This window comes from Panthera uncia, chromosome C2 (genome assembly GCF_023721935.1).
Source record: "Panthera uncia isolate 11264 chromosome C2, Puncia_PCG_1.0, whole genome shotgun sequence".
Lineage (NCBI taxonomy): Eukaryota > Metazoa > Chordata > Mammalia > Carnivora > Felidae > Panthera > Panthera uncia.
The window spans coordinates 144,437,654-144,454,703 of NC_064810.1; the positions used below are offsets into that span (position 1 = coordinate 144,437,654).

The window sequence follows — 17,050 nt, forward strand, 5'->3', positions numbered from 1 at the left end:
CAACTGGAGAAAGCCCAGCCCACTGAGGAAGTGACACTGGCATCTTTATTAACGCTGTTCTTTCCTTCCACACTATGCCAGAGAGAAGTTTATGTACACGCGTTAGGTAAAAAGCAGCCAGCTGGAAAGTTCGACACGTTACACAATCTCCGTGCCATAAAAAGACCCCAAATGGTACCATGTATTTCTTGGGGTCAGAACGGAGTGATTTTTACATTCTTTCCTCAGTATCTTTCTGCTTTGCTCTTACAATATACTGGAAGAAAAAAAACATTATTTAAGAGATAGCTATGCAAATTAATGGCGATGTTCTCGTTTTCTTTCAGCCAAAACTTGATGAAATCGAGAATCTGGCTGCTGGAGGACCTGAGCTGGGCCATACGAAAGTCCATTCTGGCTCAGATGCCACCGGTATTACTTCCTGTGTCTTTTGTGGGGACAGGTCCTCCGTCTGCTCTTCCAGTGGGGCTCTCAGGGGACCAGGCAGCCGCACTCTCCCCGTGGCCTCCCTCCAGGCAGGTGACCAATGGCAGAGTAAAGGGGAGGCAGAAGCTGCCCCAAACACTCATCGTCGCTCCCTCTCCTGCCCCCAGAGCTGCCCAAAGTCTCCCCCGGGAGCTCCGCCAGACAGCCTGTGCAGGGACTGCGGATTTACGCAGCCCTGGAAAGACGCCCGATGAGGCCAAACCAACTAAAAAGGAAAAGAAGCCACAAATGTCTGCACCTCCAGGCCTTCCCCAAACGGCTCCATTTCCTGCCCGCTCCCTTCCCTGGCAGGACGCTGTGATCATGAGGGAACCGAGGAGGGAAAGGGCAGAATTACCAGGAGGGGGGTCAGCCCTGACAGACACAACTCCCATGAAGGGGACTCCGCGTCCCTGACTTGCACCTTTCTCTGCACCTGTGGACTGGGGCTTCTCTGGCCACAATTTCAGCTCTCGACAAGGAGAATTCTCGAGTTTGTAGCCGAGATTGAAATTACAAGGAAAGAAGGGCGCCTGGGTGGCTCAGAAGGTTGAGCGTCCAACTTCGGCGGAGGTCATGATCTCGCAGTCCTTGGGTTCAAGGTCCGTGTCAGGCCCTGTGCTGACAGCTCGGAGCCTGGAACCTGCTATGGATTCTGTGTTTCCCTCTCTCTCTGCCCGTCCCCTGCTCACGCTGTCTCTCTCAAAAATAAATGAACATTAAAAAAAAAAAAAGCAATTACAAGGAGAGAACTGCCCACAGTGGTTGCTCTCTCAGTATATACTTCTGAAAAGGGCGAGAATGTAAGGCAATTCCCCCAACTTAGCATTTCTGAACTCCGGGGGCTAAGGGATTAAAACAAATCAATAGGAAAAAGAACTCCACTCGTCACTCCAGATCACTTAACATCAGAACTGAAAGGGACCCTCAGGGTGATGGAGTCTAATGCCATGGTCTCACAGGTGAGGGGACAGAGACGGGCAGTGGGGAGAGAAGGCACCATGCAGGAACCTTGAGCCCCCAACTGCCACCCAAAGTTCTGCCCATTACCCGACACGTCACGATTATCTGCTTCGGGCCAACAGGAGCATTTTCTCTCCCTCAGTGGACTAGGGAGGTTAGAGTTCACTGGACAAACTGAGACCCCAAGCCACCTCATCTACTGTCATAAGCGGGGGGCAGGAGGTGGCACATGGGCCCCACTCCCTAGTCCATTCTACTCTTCCCGGAATGACTGGGCAATCCACCCATCCAAAAACTATCGTGAGTGTTAATTACCACCAGGAGGGAGACCATCGGCAGTTAAGAAACGCAAGCAGAGCGCCCCCGCCTGGAAGAGTGCAGCTACGACTTCCTAACTGGCCTTCCAACTTTCTGTCAGGCCCACCTGGATTTCTTCTCCACACCATCACCAGACCCATCTCTTGAATCTCTACAAGAGATAAATGAAGTCCAGCCTGGCCCTCGCATCCCTCCAGTGGGACATCATCCCTCACTTTCTGCCCCCAGCCCTCCCCTTACAAGTACCCGTTCCCCCCTCCCCACCCCGCACACTCAGTCCTCTTTCCCTTTTCTGCCCTCCTCCTGCCTTGTCTAAGTGACAGACTGGAACTCCACTCAAGGGTGACCTCCTCTGCGGAGCTGTTTCTGACAGCCTCTGCTCCCGAGGCTAAACCAACAACCCCTCCTTCACACGCTCACCGCACCCCCACATGTCTCCCTCACGGCGTCGCCAATGCTCCTTGGGATGAAGAGCATTCCTGGGACGATCTGGGAAGTTTGTCCCGTGGGCATACACGAAATAGTATTGCATCAATGTTCCACTTCCCGGGTGTGCCAAGTGCGACGTGTGGGAGAATGTCCTCGCCCTCGGGGGATACTCGGGGACAGAACCGTCACATCTGCCAACATACTCTGAAAACAGACATACGCTCATACACGCAGGTGGGTATATGGGGCTGCACAGCGAGAGAAGAGGAAGACAGAAGTCGAGAGAGTGGGAGAGAGGAGAGAAGGAAGAAGAAAGGCAAAGCAGCAAAATGTTAACAACCAGCGAACAGAGGCAAAGGTTACCTGAAGTCACCTGTACTATTTGTAGCGCTCTCATAGACCAGAAAAGAGGCAAAAAGGCAGAGGGAAAAGAGAAAAGGCTCTACTGGGGATGCAGGATCTGACAACGGATCCAAAAAGATTTTGTTTTTAATCTGAAAGAGAGAGAGCATGAATCGGGGAGAGGGGCAGGGGGAGAGAGAGAAGCTTAAGCAGGATCCATGCTCAGAGTAGATCCGGACGCGGGGCTCCATCCCACGACCCTGGGATCCTGACCTGAGCTGAAATCAAGAGTCGGCTGAGAAATCAAGAGTCGGATGCTCAACCAGCTGAGCCACTCAGGTGCCCCAGAACTTATCAATTTTCAGAGACAACCCTCCCAGAACTGCAGACTCAGGAAATGTGGTCTCCCAGGCAACAGCAAATCCAACCCACTAGGTATATATTCTCCACTTGGAAATGATGCTGCTGCTTTGTCAGATCTGGAAAAAGCAGAATACCTGGAAAGATGGAAGAGAATGGACTGGGGGTGGAATGACCATTTCTTCTTCCGTCGCCTACTGGTCTGTCTTTTTGGTGCTTTGCACAGAATATCAGGTCAATGGCTTTCAAAACCAGCATCCTGAACGTTTTGGGCAGGGTAACATACTTTTCGTTAAAGCCGATCTCTATCTCTCATACGATCTCCCTGCCTTGTGTGCGTGCCTTTGCAAATAAGTCGCTTAATCATCTGTTCCTTGGGCAATGGACACTGGAGGTACAGAGCCAAGAAGCGGTGAGTGCTAATTGGGCTGTCTGCCTCCAATGGAGACGTGAGTGATGGCCCAGCTGTTCAGACCGACAGCATCCAAATGGCTGAAATCCCTACTGCAGATTTATCGAGCCATCAGTAAGGGCTGCCTTTTCTTCCATTAACATAATTAAGACAATGAACGACTCTGGGGAAAGAAAAAAAAAAAAAAAAGCAAAGATCTGCATTCGGGACTCGGAAAACAATTAATTACGTTTAAAGTTGCATCAATCTAGAAGTAAGTAACTAATCTTCAGGTTGGGCTCTTAGAACTTTGAAATAATTGATCGCCCATCGAGAAAGAGGGCCCCCAGAAAGAGTGAGAGTCCGTCCCTTCCCCCTAATACAGGAACGCAGAAGGTTTCTGCAAAGCAAGGCCAAGGGCAGGTGCAATTTTCTCCAAAGAAACATCAGTTAACTTAATAACCTTGAGAATCATCTACAAAACACTCTGTCCGTAGACTGGCAGACCCACCCGGTGCAAACAAGCAGGCACAGAGAGGCTGAAACTACCCATGGAGATTGATCTATGTACTCCTTTAAGGGGATGTACACAAAAATCCAAGCTTACAAAGTAAAGCCTACATAATTCATACTGGCAAAGATTTCTTTACTTAGACAACAGGATGCTCCCCTGGCTTTCCTTAAAGTGCCGGCTCCCTTCACATGATCTCACAGTACTTGGGACATCGGGAAAGGCATTCGTTAAAACTTCGACTGGATGGGAAGAGTTTGAAATAAAATTTTCCTTTTTCCAAGAAGATATTTACTACATAGAGGGAGAAGCATCTGCGAAAATCAACTCCTGTGCTCCCTCTGAGTCCCAGATGTTGGCTTGCGTTAGGGAATCAGAAGCCGTGAGCTGACGCTCATCTCCGGGCGGCTACGGTCATGTCTACTGGGGCAAGGTCATCTCTCCAAGACTCAATTCCTCTGCTGTAAAATGGGAGACAGAAGAATACCAACCTTCCAGGTTTTTGTGAGGATCACATGACAGTGCAAAGTCAGCCCAGTGCCCACCGAGCACACAGTACAGGCTCATTCTGCTGGTGGCTGTTGTAAACAGCGATCGTCTACTTCACCTAGAGGCCCGGGGAAGCTAAGAACAGTGTGGATCAGACAAAAACTTGTCACAAAACGTTTCAGTGACAAAGCTGAAGCCAAAGTCTCAATGACCAGAGCAACCCTTGGGACCGCCTCTGATGCTTCTGCAAACACTGAATTATTGGAGCAAAAGGAGAAATAACTGTGTAAAGCAGGGAAAGTGTGGTAAGAACGTATGAATGTTTCCAACTTAAGCCATATGTGGAACTCAAGCCAGGCACCGTGCTTTGGGCTTCACGTGATCTTGTTTGATCTCCTGAATAACTGTGAGCAGGTATGACAATTCCATTTTACAGATGAGAAAACTCCAGCCCAGAAAGGCCAAACAAGTAGGGAGTCGGAATGAGAACCAGTTCTGCTGGGTCAAGGCCTGTGCTGGATCCCTCACTGCCCCCAGGAGGCCAGAAGGCTCGCCCTCACTCACTGGAAGTCTTCCTAGAAAAGCAGGGCCGACGAGCTCCTGCCAATAACATAGGCAGGAAGTGTGGGCAGGACACATGCCGCCTCCCTCCAGACACAGATTCACACCGACAGGAAGCCAGGTTACTGCTGGGTTTTCTACGGAAAGGCAAGCATCTCAGGACAGGAAGTGGGCTTTACTTGACAGCGTATTAAAAACAAGATTCGGAGAGAAGAGCCAAAGGCATTGGGAAGTGGACACAACACTTGGCGGGAAGAGAACACCGAGTACCCACAGCTGCGCTGGGTTCAGCTCCAGGGTGAACCCAGGCCCTTCGGACCCTTCTCACAAAAGTCGCCCCCTCTGAAGGAGGAGCTCAAGCACAGCAACACTCATCTTTTTGCAAACACGACTGAACCTGGCAACGTAGCCGGGAGAAAAGCCGAGGGCGCCTGGGTGGCTCAGTCGGTTGAGCGTCCGACTCTTGACTTCAGCTCAGATCACGGTCTCGTGGTTCATGAGCTCGAGCCCCCCCGTCGGGCTCTGTGCTGGGCGTGGAGCCTGCTTGGGATTCTCATCCTCGCTCCCTCCCTCTCCCGCTCGCCCACCACCCCTCCCCCACTCGCATGTGTGCGCTCTCAAAAAAACCCAAAAAACAAACAAAACAAAAAGGAGAAAACCTGTACATTCAAAAATGTCTACCATGTCATTACAGGATCCAGAAGCCGCCGAGAGACATGTGACCAGTCACACCAGTTGAGTTGGGCCCTGACAATGTAGCAACTTGGCGGAAGGTCAGGCAGCCGTCGTGGACGACACGGCTGATGACGGCGTTCGCTTCCTCCCACGTGCCGGTGAGCACACGGCTGTTTGCTGTAGGGGGTCTGTCACACGCAGGGTCAACGGACTACACCGGTGCGTTAATCACCACCTGGTTTTACAAACAGTTCTGCTGGAACAATTCAAGCAATTCTTGGAGAATTCACCGAAGTCTAAGAACTGTGCGGGCAAGCTTCTCTCTCAAAGTGAGAACCCTGTCCACCATAATTGCTGGTGTGAGCAGAAAGTTAGGGGTCCCTGGAAAAATAAAAAGGAGACGTAGCTTTCCTGACATAAAAACAGTCGTTTTAGGCGCCCCCACCCGCCACCTTGTGAAAGGAGGTAAGAACCTACAGCTGCTATCGGGCGAAGAAGAGACAGTCTTATCAGAGACAATAAGTCAGTGGTAAATCTCCCAGTGCTGGTTCAGAAGATGGACTTGATGCACATTCTTGAGTCAGCTTTCCTCTGCCAGACCGAGTGGAGTCCGAGACCTAGGGATGCTGACCCTTGCCGGCCCCCCTGACCTTGACCTGAACTCTGTCACCTTAAGATGACTTCTGCCCCAATTCCACGCTGTATTCCCCACTGTGCAAGTCCCTTCGTGAATACGTATCACCCTTAGCTTTAAACTTCCCCCATTTTGTTGTTTAGGGAGACACTGCTTTGGGAAAGATCCCTGGTGTTCTCTTTTATCTGTTGCAAGTAAAATCCTTCTTCTTCCTTGTCTTTGGCTTGGCTGTCTTCTGGCTCGACACCCACGGAGAGGTGAGCCCAGTTTCAGGTAACAATGGGATATGCATCGTGTATCTTCAGGGTCAGGGACCTCATCGCCTGAGGAGAGCCCAATCCTCCCTCTCTGTCTTGCGCTTTTTAGGTTTTTTAAATTTATTTTTATGTAGAGAGGAGCGCGTGCACACGCACGAGCAGGGGAGAGGTGGAGAGAGAGAGAATCCCCAGCAGATTCTGCACTGTCAGCGTGGAGTCCGATGTAGGGCTTGAACCCACAAACTGCGAGATCTGATGATGACCTGAGCCAAAACCAAGACTCGGACGCTTAACCGACGGAGCCACTCAGGCACCCCTACCTTGCACTATTTTAACCACAGTCGGTACCCTCAAAACTGCCACCTACTCTATGGAATCAGCTGTGCCATCAGGAAAGGTTCAAAATCCGCTGTTGGAGATGATCTCCCTCCTGCCTGATCCTGTAAAACTGGGGTTTAGACTAACCACCCTCCTTCCCAGAGGAATCCCCGTAGGTCACAAATCGGCACACCCTAGACCTCGTTGCTATCCGTAACTACCACCGTCCTCCATATCTCGGTTTGAAGCATTCCTCTCTCCACCCGTTACCCCTGAGGTCCCACCTCACTCTCTCATCTCGGCCCCTCCAAGACTGACAGCCTGTTGACCCTCTTCTGTCCACCACTCTCTCGCAGCCTCCCTTCCGGCCACAGCTTCCTGGAGGGAAGGAGACAACACGCTGCATGGTCTCTCTTTCCATCCGTGACCGAGCAACCTTAAGTGCCCCGTGGTAGCATGTGGCCACCCTCCTAACCTTCTAGATCTCCCTGAAATGAACACCCTTTTGCTGCTGTCCCCCACCCGACTTCCAATCCCTCTCAAGCCTCCCTTTTCCTCGCATCTCCCTTGCTTCTTTTGTCACCGGGAGAAGCGAAGCCGTCCACGGAGAGCTGCACACGATCGCTGCAGCACCTACTGTGCACCAGGCCCTGCTCGGAACCCCTCGCACACCGGCTGCACGTGCACAGGAGCAGCCCCGTGGAAGGCACAGCTGCCCCTAGCTCGCAGGAGAGAAACTGAGGCAGCCAGGTTAGGGAACTCGGCTAGGGTGCAGCCAACCCACCTGGTTAACCCTGGCTCTCCCGCCCCTTTCCCGGTGTCTGTGCCCCGGGGTTCTGTACCCTCCCATCAGAGGGTGATCCTCTGCCCACGCTCTGGGCCCCACGCCCTCTGGCTCCTCAGGTCCCTGCGGCCACCCCGCCCCTCCCCCTCCCGCTCCTCTCCACTCCCACTAGCACCCAGACATCTTCAGAAACCAAGCCTCCCAATTCCAGGTCTGCCTCCAGCCTGCACCCAACCTTCTGCTCCCCTTTTACTATACAAAAGCTCTTGGAACAGCATCTTTACTCCCGGCTGGCTCTGTTCCTCCTATTCTCCCTCGAACCCACCCCATCAGACCCTGACAGAAACAAACGATGGTCCCTCCCCAGGCCTGACCCTTCTCGACGCCTCCACAGCAGATCCACACGGCCCACGGCTCCTTTCTCCTGGAAGGACCCTCTTCCCGTAGCTTCCATGACATCACACTCCTCTGGTTTCTGTCCTAGCTCACGGGCTCGCCCTTCTCAGCCTCCTCTCCTGGATCCTTCTCGTGTCCCCAATCTCTATATATTCGGGTGTCACACGACTCATCCCTGCATCTCTACTCACTTCCTAGAGGAACCCATTCCCAACTCCTGGCCTCAAACGCATTCGGTTCCTTATTTGTTCTCAAACTTGTACCTGAACCTCATCCATAAGCCCCAGACTTCTATACCAACTGCCTACACATCCTCTCTCCTTGGAAGCCTAATGAATGGACATCTCAGACCTGAGAGAGCCACGATAAATTTGTGATGTCCCCCAACATCTTCCCATGGTCTTCCCCTTCTCCGTAAAGGGCGGTGGTCATGAGAGGCCCTGGTGGCCCCCAATGAACCACAGCTCCAGCTCCTGGAATGCACACTTGCTTTGATCGGTACAGGGGAAGTGACACTGTGCCACTTCGGAGGCTTGGGTTTTATTGCTTATTTATTCTGAGAGAGAGAGGGAGGGGCAGAGGCAGAGAGGGAGAGAGAGAGAGAATCCCAAGCAGGCTCTGCATTGTCAGTGCTGAGCCCGAAGTAGGGCTCGAACTTACGAACCACGAGATCATGACCCGAGCCGAAATCAAGAGTCGGACGCTCAACCGACTGAGCCACCCAGGCGCCCCCAGGAGTCTAAGTTTTAAAAAGGCTTATCAGCTTCGCTCTTGTCCTCACGGGAACTTTGAGCCACCGTGTAAGATGTCTGAGAGAGAGAGAGAGAGAGAGAGAGAGAGAGAGAGAGGGAGGGGGGGGGGGGGGGGGGGGGAGGGAGAGAGAGAGAGAGAGAGAGAAAGAAAGAAACAGAGAGATCCCAAGACTTCGTGGAGAGAGAGAAGCCCAGCTGTCCCAGCCAAGTCCAGCCCACAACCAACCGGCCAACTGACGAGAGACACACGAGCGACCTTTGGCAAGACCGACAGCAGAACTGCCCAGCCGAGCCCAGCTCAGATGGTGCGACTGTGAACAAACAAAATGGTGATTTTCAGCCACTACATTTGAGGTGGTTAATCCCTCAGCAGTGGGTAACCGAAACAAAGGGCAGCTCTAGCTTTTCTTATCCCGGCTGCTCAGATCGCAACCTGAAGAGTCATTCCTTATTCCTCTTTCCCTCACACTCCACAGCCAATCGGCACATCCATACCCTATTGGGACATCGGCCACTCCGCCATCATCTCACACCTCCTCCCCGTTTCTACTCTTTCCCCTGCTGCCCGCACCCCACTCCTCGCCCTGCCCCAGTTTACCTTCCAACCCAAGAGTCAAAATCATCTTTTAAAAGTACAAGAAAGGCCATGCATTCCTTTGCTCAAAACTCTCCAGCGGCCACCACGCCACTCGGAGAAACATCCCAAGTCCTTACAGCGTCCTAGGAAGCACCCACCCCCACCCCGGCCCCAGCCCTCCTGTCTTGCCAACTTCCTTTCCCGCCAACTGGGGCATTCTGATTCGATCACACTGGCGTCCCTGCTTACCCTCAACATGCCAGACAAGGGCCATCACGGGCCTTCTTCACCCGCTGTCCCCTCTGGCCAGAACAGACTGCCATACGCCATCTCCTGCGGACCTCCTCACCCGAATCTCGTCTCTACTCCGGTGTCACCTGGGAGAATCCACCCTGAGCAGCGTCTCTAGGGGGGCCTGTCCCCGCCTCCACTGCCGGGCTCTGCTTCTCTGCGCTGCTCTTCCCACCTCTGTACTCTTTTCTCTTCTCTCGTTTGCCGCCTGCCTCCTTCCGTTATCACCCGAGCTCTAGGAGGGTGTGGAATCGGAACGTTTTGTTCACTGCCGCATTCTCGGCGTCTAGAACACTACCTGGCAGGTAGGCTGCTCAACGAATATGCGAGCACAGGCGCTACTAAATGTTGTCTTTCACGTTCCCAAAAACTAGGTTGAAAAGGTCGGATACTGCCAAGCTCCAAACTGTGTCCCGGGGCCCCGCTCCCTGGAGCCCAGGTTGGAGCAGAGCAGCTCCTGAACACGACGTGGCGTGTCTCACCAGTCTCACACCCTCCAAAGCTTTCCCGTTGCCCTCAGGATCGGGTTCACCCAGCTCCACGTGACCCACAAGTCCCCGCAGGATCTGACGCCACCACCCACTCCAGGTTCAACGGTGCCACTCACCAGCACATGCTGCACTCTGGCCACACCGCCTGATGCTCTGCAGCTTTGCCCATGCTGTTCCCTCCACCAGGAACGCCCTTCCTCTCACTCCTTCCACGAATGCCCACTCATCCTTCAGGCTCAACCTAAATGTCCCTAACTCAAAGAGCCCTCCTGTGGCCCACCATCTTTCTGCGGGTCCTCCTTTCTCCGTCTCCTTTCCAGGCTACCCGCGATTTGTGGACACGCGGCAGGTGACACAGCGGAGGTACTCACCGGCAACCCGGGGTTATGGGAGGCCGGCCGAGGAAGGGGGGCGCACAGGAGTGCTTCCAGAGGCAGGACCAGCCGCATGTTTTGTGGGGCAAAGTGAAAAATGAAAATGGAAGTCCCCTTCTTCATAATTCTTAAGAATTTCAAGAGGGCAGCAGCAGAACCTTCAATCCGGCATGGGATGCCTCTGGGCATGGGGGGCGGTGGGACTCCACCGGTCACACGTCCACGAAACCGGCCCTGTCTGGTGGCCACAGTTCATTAACTAAGGCAAAATGCGGCACCAGATGCCCACGAGTGTCGGTGACTTGTGGACGTGTCGATACTTCCCGCTTCCTGAAAGACGGAGCGATACAGTTGTTTCATGGAGAGGGACCAGAGCTCCACCCTGGAGCCAAAGAAGATTTAATCTGCCTGCTCATCGGAGGCTCCATTCAGGCTAAGTGCTTCCATTGCCAAGTTAGCACGAGCTTAACTTCATGGCACGGGCAAACGTCAAGAAGAGAAAAGGCGACAATAAGGAGAGAGGGCCTTTCGTCAACCTTTCTCTGATGGGGTGGGAGGCGTACCTCTTCCTCTCACAAGTATTCCAGCTCATCAAACCCTCCCTTGCTTTTTGAATAATAGCTTCTCCCCAGCAAAAAAGTGAACGAGCTATGGGCCAGAAAAGCTTTTCTCTCAAAGCGCCCGCTGAGTAGTGGATAAACATAACATTTGCTCTTTTAGGAACGAACCATGGCTCCAGAAACGCACAGCAATTATATCCTAACAAAATAATAACAGAAGATGCACAGTTCCTAGGATTTATTTTTAAATAAAACAGCCGTAATGTGATATCTCTCAGACCCTCAACCTGCTGTAAGTCAGTCCCTTCGGCCTTTTATTGTATTATTCCACATCGGACCTGGACAATTTCAGCGACTCTGACGTTCTCTTTCCTATACCCTCCATGATTCTACATCACTGTTTTACAAAAGTTTTTTTAATATGATCCACAAGGAGAATATGTCTTACGTTGTGACCCACTACACGTGTCAACCGAACCAAGATAAAAAGTTCATGTGCGGCGCGCTCTGAGATTTTCCGTCGTATTTGATTTCATTTTTTAGAAGTGATCATCTGACCCTCTACGTTGGTTTTATAACCGACTAAATGGGCCACGACCCACAGTTTGGAAATGTGGTTTTAGATCATACCGGTGTAATTACCCACATTCCTTCCACCAGATCTCAACTCAAGCTCTACTCAAGTGTCTATGAATCCACAAGAATAAAAGCAGTAGCTTTTTAAAAGGCAAGCATTTAAATGATCCCTCTAGTAAAAAGGACAGGAGCATTCTAGAGCTACAAGGCTGAAATGTAGGGAATCGGGCAGGATAATGCAGAACAGGTCTTCACAGCTTGACGGGCAGATCGAAGAAGAGGGCGGAGAGCGGCCAAGGCAGGGAACCTTCTGAGGTCAGGCCTCCCCAGTGTGAAGCCACTGTTTTGTTTAAAGTGCCACTTTTCCCCAGAATATCAGACACACTCACATTCAAACACAGAAAACACTGTGCAGAAAAGGCTTTTCTGTCATCTTTGAAGCTCCCAACTCCTCTGTCTCCCCTAAGTGGTGAGTCACCATCTTGTCATCTTCCTCTTCAAAGAATCTCCCACCACCACCCCCGCATTTGCTAGAAATGCAACCACCTGGGCACCCCGGCCCTATGCCACCGCACAACCCTTCAGCCACGTACAACATCGCTTTCCCTGCTCGCCTCCAGAAGGAAGCTCCCGCTCAGGGCGAGGGAGGATCTCTATGGGCCCATCAACTCAACCATCAGTAATCAGGACACTGGGTTCTCCTGACTCCGTCCCTCAGGAAGAATCCTGGCCGAGCACAGCACCAGGGAGAGTCAGCTGCCCTTCTGCCAAACAGCAGGTCTGTTTCTCTGCAGGTGGATCGTGGGATCTGAATCCCCAACAAGGTTGCCGTTGGGGACGAGCCGTCAAAGCTAACGCCAGCTGGCGGCAGGCTGCGGCCAGGCGCACAGTGGCCTCACTCCTGGGTCCTCCATTTTCCTTCCCCCTGCCGTTCTGTCTGTGGCCAACAGGCCGCATCTGTCTCTACACCTTTAATTTTTTCTGGAACACAGCAGGAAACCAAGAAGTCCTGCGTTGAATTTTCCCTACCAACTCCTGTGCTTCCTCTCGTGCTCTCCCTGCCCTGCTAAAGCAGCAGCTTCTCCAGGGAGTCAAATGCCAGGCTCACACTCTGAGATGAGTACTGACGTAAAACAACACATCCTTTCGCATCATAACCGGGATACCTGCGCCTTTCTGGCCTTTTCCCCGCTCTGTTTTCCCAATCTCACCACGGCGAAGAGAATGAGAGCAGGGAAGGCTTTGGCGGGGGGGGGGGGGGGGGGGGGGGGAGGGAAGACAGAACCCAAGCCACTGGCCGCAGACCCAGTGGGACGCGCCAACCTACCTTGGTCAGATCCATTCCCAGTTTGAGCTGTGAAATGAGATGAAGAATTATACTACGCTGATCCTCCATGGCACCCAATTCTGTCTCTTCTTTGTCTTCAGTGTCACTGTCCTCATCTTCGGACAAAACCAGTTCAGGGCCCGAGTTTGGCTAAAACAAGATCATCGATACAAATCACCAGCTGGTCCAGCAGAAGTCAGAAGCACAGCACAGGGACCCGTAGGCTCAGCAACCACAGAAGGAGCTCAACCCTGCCCCAGAAAGAGTTTCTCTGTGACCAGTGCTATTAGCCATAGGGGGCGACAGAGGGACCCTTTCCGGGGGTGCGGGCCCTTCGGGCGAGGCCACCCACCGCACGCCCCATGCGCCCTATCCGTAAACTTTCCCCACCTAAGGACCTTACCCAACGACAACAACAAAAGTTTTCTGCTCAAGAAGCTACATGGGTCTGAGCTCCCTTACCTGGACTATTCCCATACGATATTCTCCTATTAACTTGCACAACGCAGAACACCTTATACCTAATGTAAACTTTTCTGTTTCATAAACGAAAGGCAGATGCTCCTGGGATTGACTGAAATTACCTTAGTGACGAGAAAATTTACTCTGAGACTGTTTCTACTCACATCACTTAATATCGCTGCGGCAAGTGTGGGAAAAAAAAAAAAAAGAAAAAAGTCTCAGAGCTGGCATTAATTCAGGAAGGGTGACAAGAATAAAAATTTAAGGAGAAACACCAAAATTTTACAATGCTCACATGTGTGCTCTCCAACAGACCCTGCTTTTCCTCAATGCAAGTTCATTCATTCCATTGCTGGATTCTGATTTTTCAAATTGCGTAGGAAACAGGCAAGTGGCAAGCGGAATGTGCAAGAGGGCTGAGCACCACGTTTTCCAAGTCCCAGACATCAAGAACTCTGGCTATAATGGATAGTTGTCCTTGGAATTCTACTGAAAGAGGCAAGCTTAATTCCCCTTTCCACATTTACCTGTGTTCTTACGCTGCTTGTCCATACGTAAGCCGATGCACTCTGCAAACACATTACACAATTGTTTCTAATTACCGATGACAGGTCAGGCCAATACACTTAGTAGACACAAACGCAGCAGCTCAAGGTATTTAATATAAATAGACACAGACTTGCCCATACGTCTCTGCAAAAAGTAATGATTTATCAACTCCATTAGGCCCCTCTCCTTTTATCTAAAGGCACTTCCAACACCCAAAGGTTATCTTATAGTGATCGAGGTGGCTGTAACTGACCCGCCTGACCTACATGTGCTGGCCATTCCTTACCGACACTCCACGGAGAAAACACGGTGCTCTTCTCCCCTGGGGTAGGCATTTGAACATTTTCCCATTGAAAGAGACATTTTTCTACAGACATACTTCTCAAGTTATTCTCAGTCACCTCTGAACACCCCCAATTCTGGAGAGACCACTGGGGAGACCTGAATGAAGCCCACGGCGGTAGGCTCTCCCCCCGCCAAGAAGAGGTGCGTTTTCCTCCACCGTGCGCCTTGATCTCCAGTCTCATCGCAATGCGTGTTGTTTGCCGTCCCTGGAAAATTGTTTTGCTGGGAACATGCTGAAATAACTGGGGGCCCCGCCCCCCATCCTGCTCCAGAAAGGACTAGCCAGATGCAGTCGGCGGGGACTGGGCTGCCCTGATTCTAACGCTGGGAAGTCGGAGAAGGAGGGGCTCCGGAGGCCACCCCGCTTCTCCTCTAGCTTCACCTCCTGGACACCCATCTGCTGTGCCTCCGTGCCGGCCGCTGCCAAGGCCGCTGAGCCAGAATGGCTGAAAGGCCAGGAAAAGCAGGGCCACCCTCCCACCAGCCTGCCCCTCCTGACTCTTCGTTCCCCCTCCTCTGGATTTCAGTTTTGAAACGGAGGCCTGTCTCATTGCGCTGGGAGTCTACGGTTCCAATCAGACGCCACTGAAGTCAGAAAGCCCAGACGCCATCCCTCCCCATGGCAAAGGTGCTGCGGTCGCTACTTCCTTCGTGGTGACCTGGTGGGCAGTGGTAAGTTATGAGCAGATTTCCCCTCAATGCAGGGGCGCCTGGAGGAGGAGAGGACAGCGCCCCGGGCATCTTGATTTGGGAGGAAAAAGGACAATCAAAACCAAATCGAGCTACCAGCATGCACCCTCTGCGGGAAGCGGGGACGGCGGCATGCAAAGCCCTTAAACGTCTCAACAGGAGAGGTAGCTGCATCTCGAGTGCGATCGCTCCTGCTTGGAATTGAACGCGGTACTGAACGCAGTCCGCACAAATAATTTGCTCAAGTGAGGCTGCCAGAAGCTTGATGAGGCAAAGGATGATCCCTTCCTCCCAAAGTGTGATTTCCCATTTGTGCACACACCAGCACACAGGGAAAGCTCCATCCTCCCCACGCGATGCGCCGCGCCCGGTGCACCGCGTTCAGAGACGACCCGGGACCACACGCCCTCCTGCTGCCTGCCATGCTCGGAAATTAGACCCAGCTTGTCCCCGACTTCCGGCAGCCAGGAAATCTTTCTACGAGATCCTGCCACGAGATACTGAGTACATGCATCAGTGTGCGCACAAACCTCTCCAGCTCCTCCTACTTCAACCCACAGGACATTTCCTCTGTGGCTGGTGGTGCCTCTCACAGAGACACTGGCTACGGGAGAGAGAATTAAGGCTGGTGCAGGCGCCCCAGAAGCGGACTCACTCCAGGGGGAATGGAGGCCAGAGCTCGTGGGGGCCCTCAAGTCCTGCCAAGGGGAGAGAAGCCATGAGGAGTCTGACACACATCATTGGCTTGGATCCTCAGCCAACTGCCTAAGCTTAGCCGAGGATCCAGCCATAGTTTTCTCTCCCAGAACTCCTGGGAATATGCCTGTTTTCTTACGGTAGGATTTGCAAAACCCTCTCCCACTCAAACTCAAGTGAATAATCAGGGTTTAAGAAAAAAAAAAAAAAAAAAAAAGGAGGCTCCTGGGTGGCTCCGTCGGTTGAGCGTCTGACTTCGGCTCAGGTCATGATCTCACAGCTTGTGAGTTCAAGCCCCGGGGTCAGGTTCTGTGCTGGCAGCTCGGAGCCTGCAGCCTGCTTCAGATTCTGTGCCTCCCTCTCTCTCTCTGCCCCAACCCACTCACATTCTGTCTCTCTCTTAAAAATAAATAAACATCAAAAAAAAATTTTCAACAACAACAAAAAAAGGTGTTTTTTTTTTTTTTACCACCAACATTTATCATGTTGTTAATGAACATCTTAGAGGAAAGAAGGCCCCGATTCTACCCACAATGGAACGCAGTGTTTTGCAGAAAGGGGAGACCACCCTCTGCTGGGTCCAAAATGGAGGCACGAGGAGAGAAGGTAGGAGTATCCGACTGGTCAACCCCGTTAGAAAGAGGTCGGCTGGCAACGTACATACAAATCTGCCAGCATCCACAAAGCAGCCACTGTCAACGGGCACCACCAAGAAAGGCAGAATTTGAAGAACAAGGCTTCACTGGCATTTTAAAGGCTAAAAGACTTCTTCCCCTTTGGGGTCAAGAGTTTGTCAATTCTGTCTGCTGTGAGATCCAGTGTTTCTCAATCTCTGAAGAACCCAACTGACCCGGGCCATGGTTTTATAAATGCTGAGAAAGTTCCTAAGACTGAGCAAGAACAATCGTCACATCCCGCCATCCCCCAGAGATCTTTGCAAATGAGCCAGCCCAGCCATAAAAACGTATGCCAACCTGAAGACAAAATGGAATCAGAATGTGTCTTAAGGAGAAGCAGGCTTTGGAAAAATGAGGCTTTCAATAAAAACAAAAATAATGAGTCAATATTTCTACCACATGAGCACTTCAGGGCATATGATGCTACAAAAATGAAGTGACTCGTATCTCTTAGCAAATAGAGGGAAGGACGAGTAAATGTGACAGACAGGAAAAAGCTTCCTGGCAGCAGGCTGGGGTTCGGGGACGCTCCTCGGTGGCTCCAAAGGGACCTGTGCCCCAGAGCCAAGGTTCTTAATCTGGGCATTTTGGACATTCCTAAAAATATCTACCGCTACCTTTGATATTTGATACAAAAATTGTGTATCTGGACATTTTCTCGAGAGAGACGGCCCACGTTCTCCTTGGATTCTCGGGAGAGGATCTGCCCCTGGGCTGACCTCAGGCCTCTCAAGGAACGAGGGGCCTCAGACCCCGTAAGAGAGATGGACTCTCAGGATGGGACGCGTTC

General features: G+C 52.0%; 1 protein-coding gene across 2 annotated transcripts in view; it reads right to left on the bottom strand.

Annotated features, from left to right (window-relative positions):
* Positions 1-17,050, bottom strand: part of OSBPL10 (oxysterol binding protein like 10) — a 256,126-nt gene that overhangs the window by 21,583 nt on the left and 217,493 nt on the right. For both annotated transcript variants that reach the window (XM_049629891.1, XM_049629890.1), the window contains exon 7: positions 12,842-12,991. In XM_049629891.1, the coding sequence (XP_049485848.1) occupies positions 12,842-12,991 (150 nt within the window). The remainder of the gene's footprint in view (positions 1-12,841; positions 12,992-17,050) is intronic.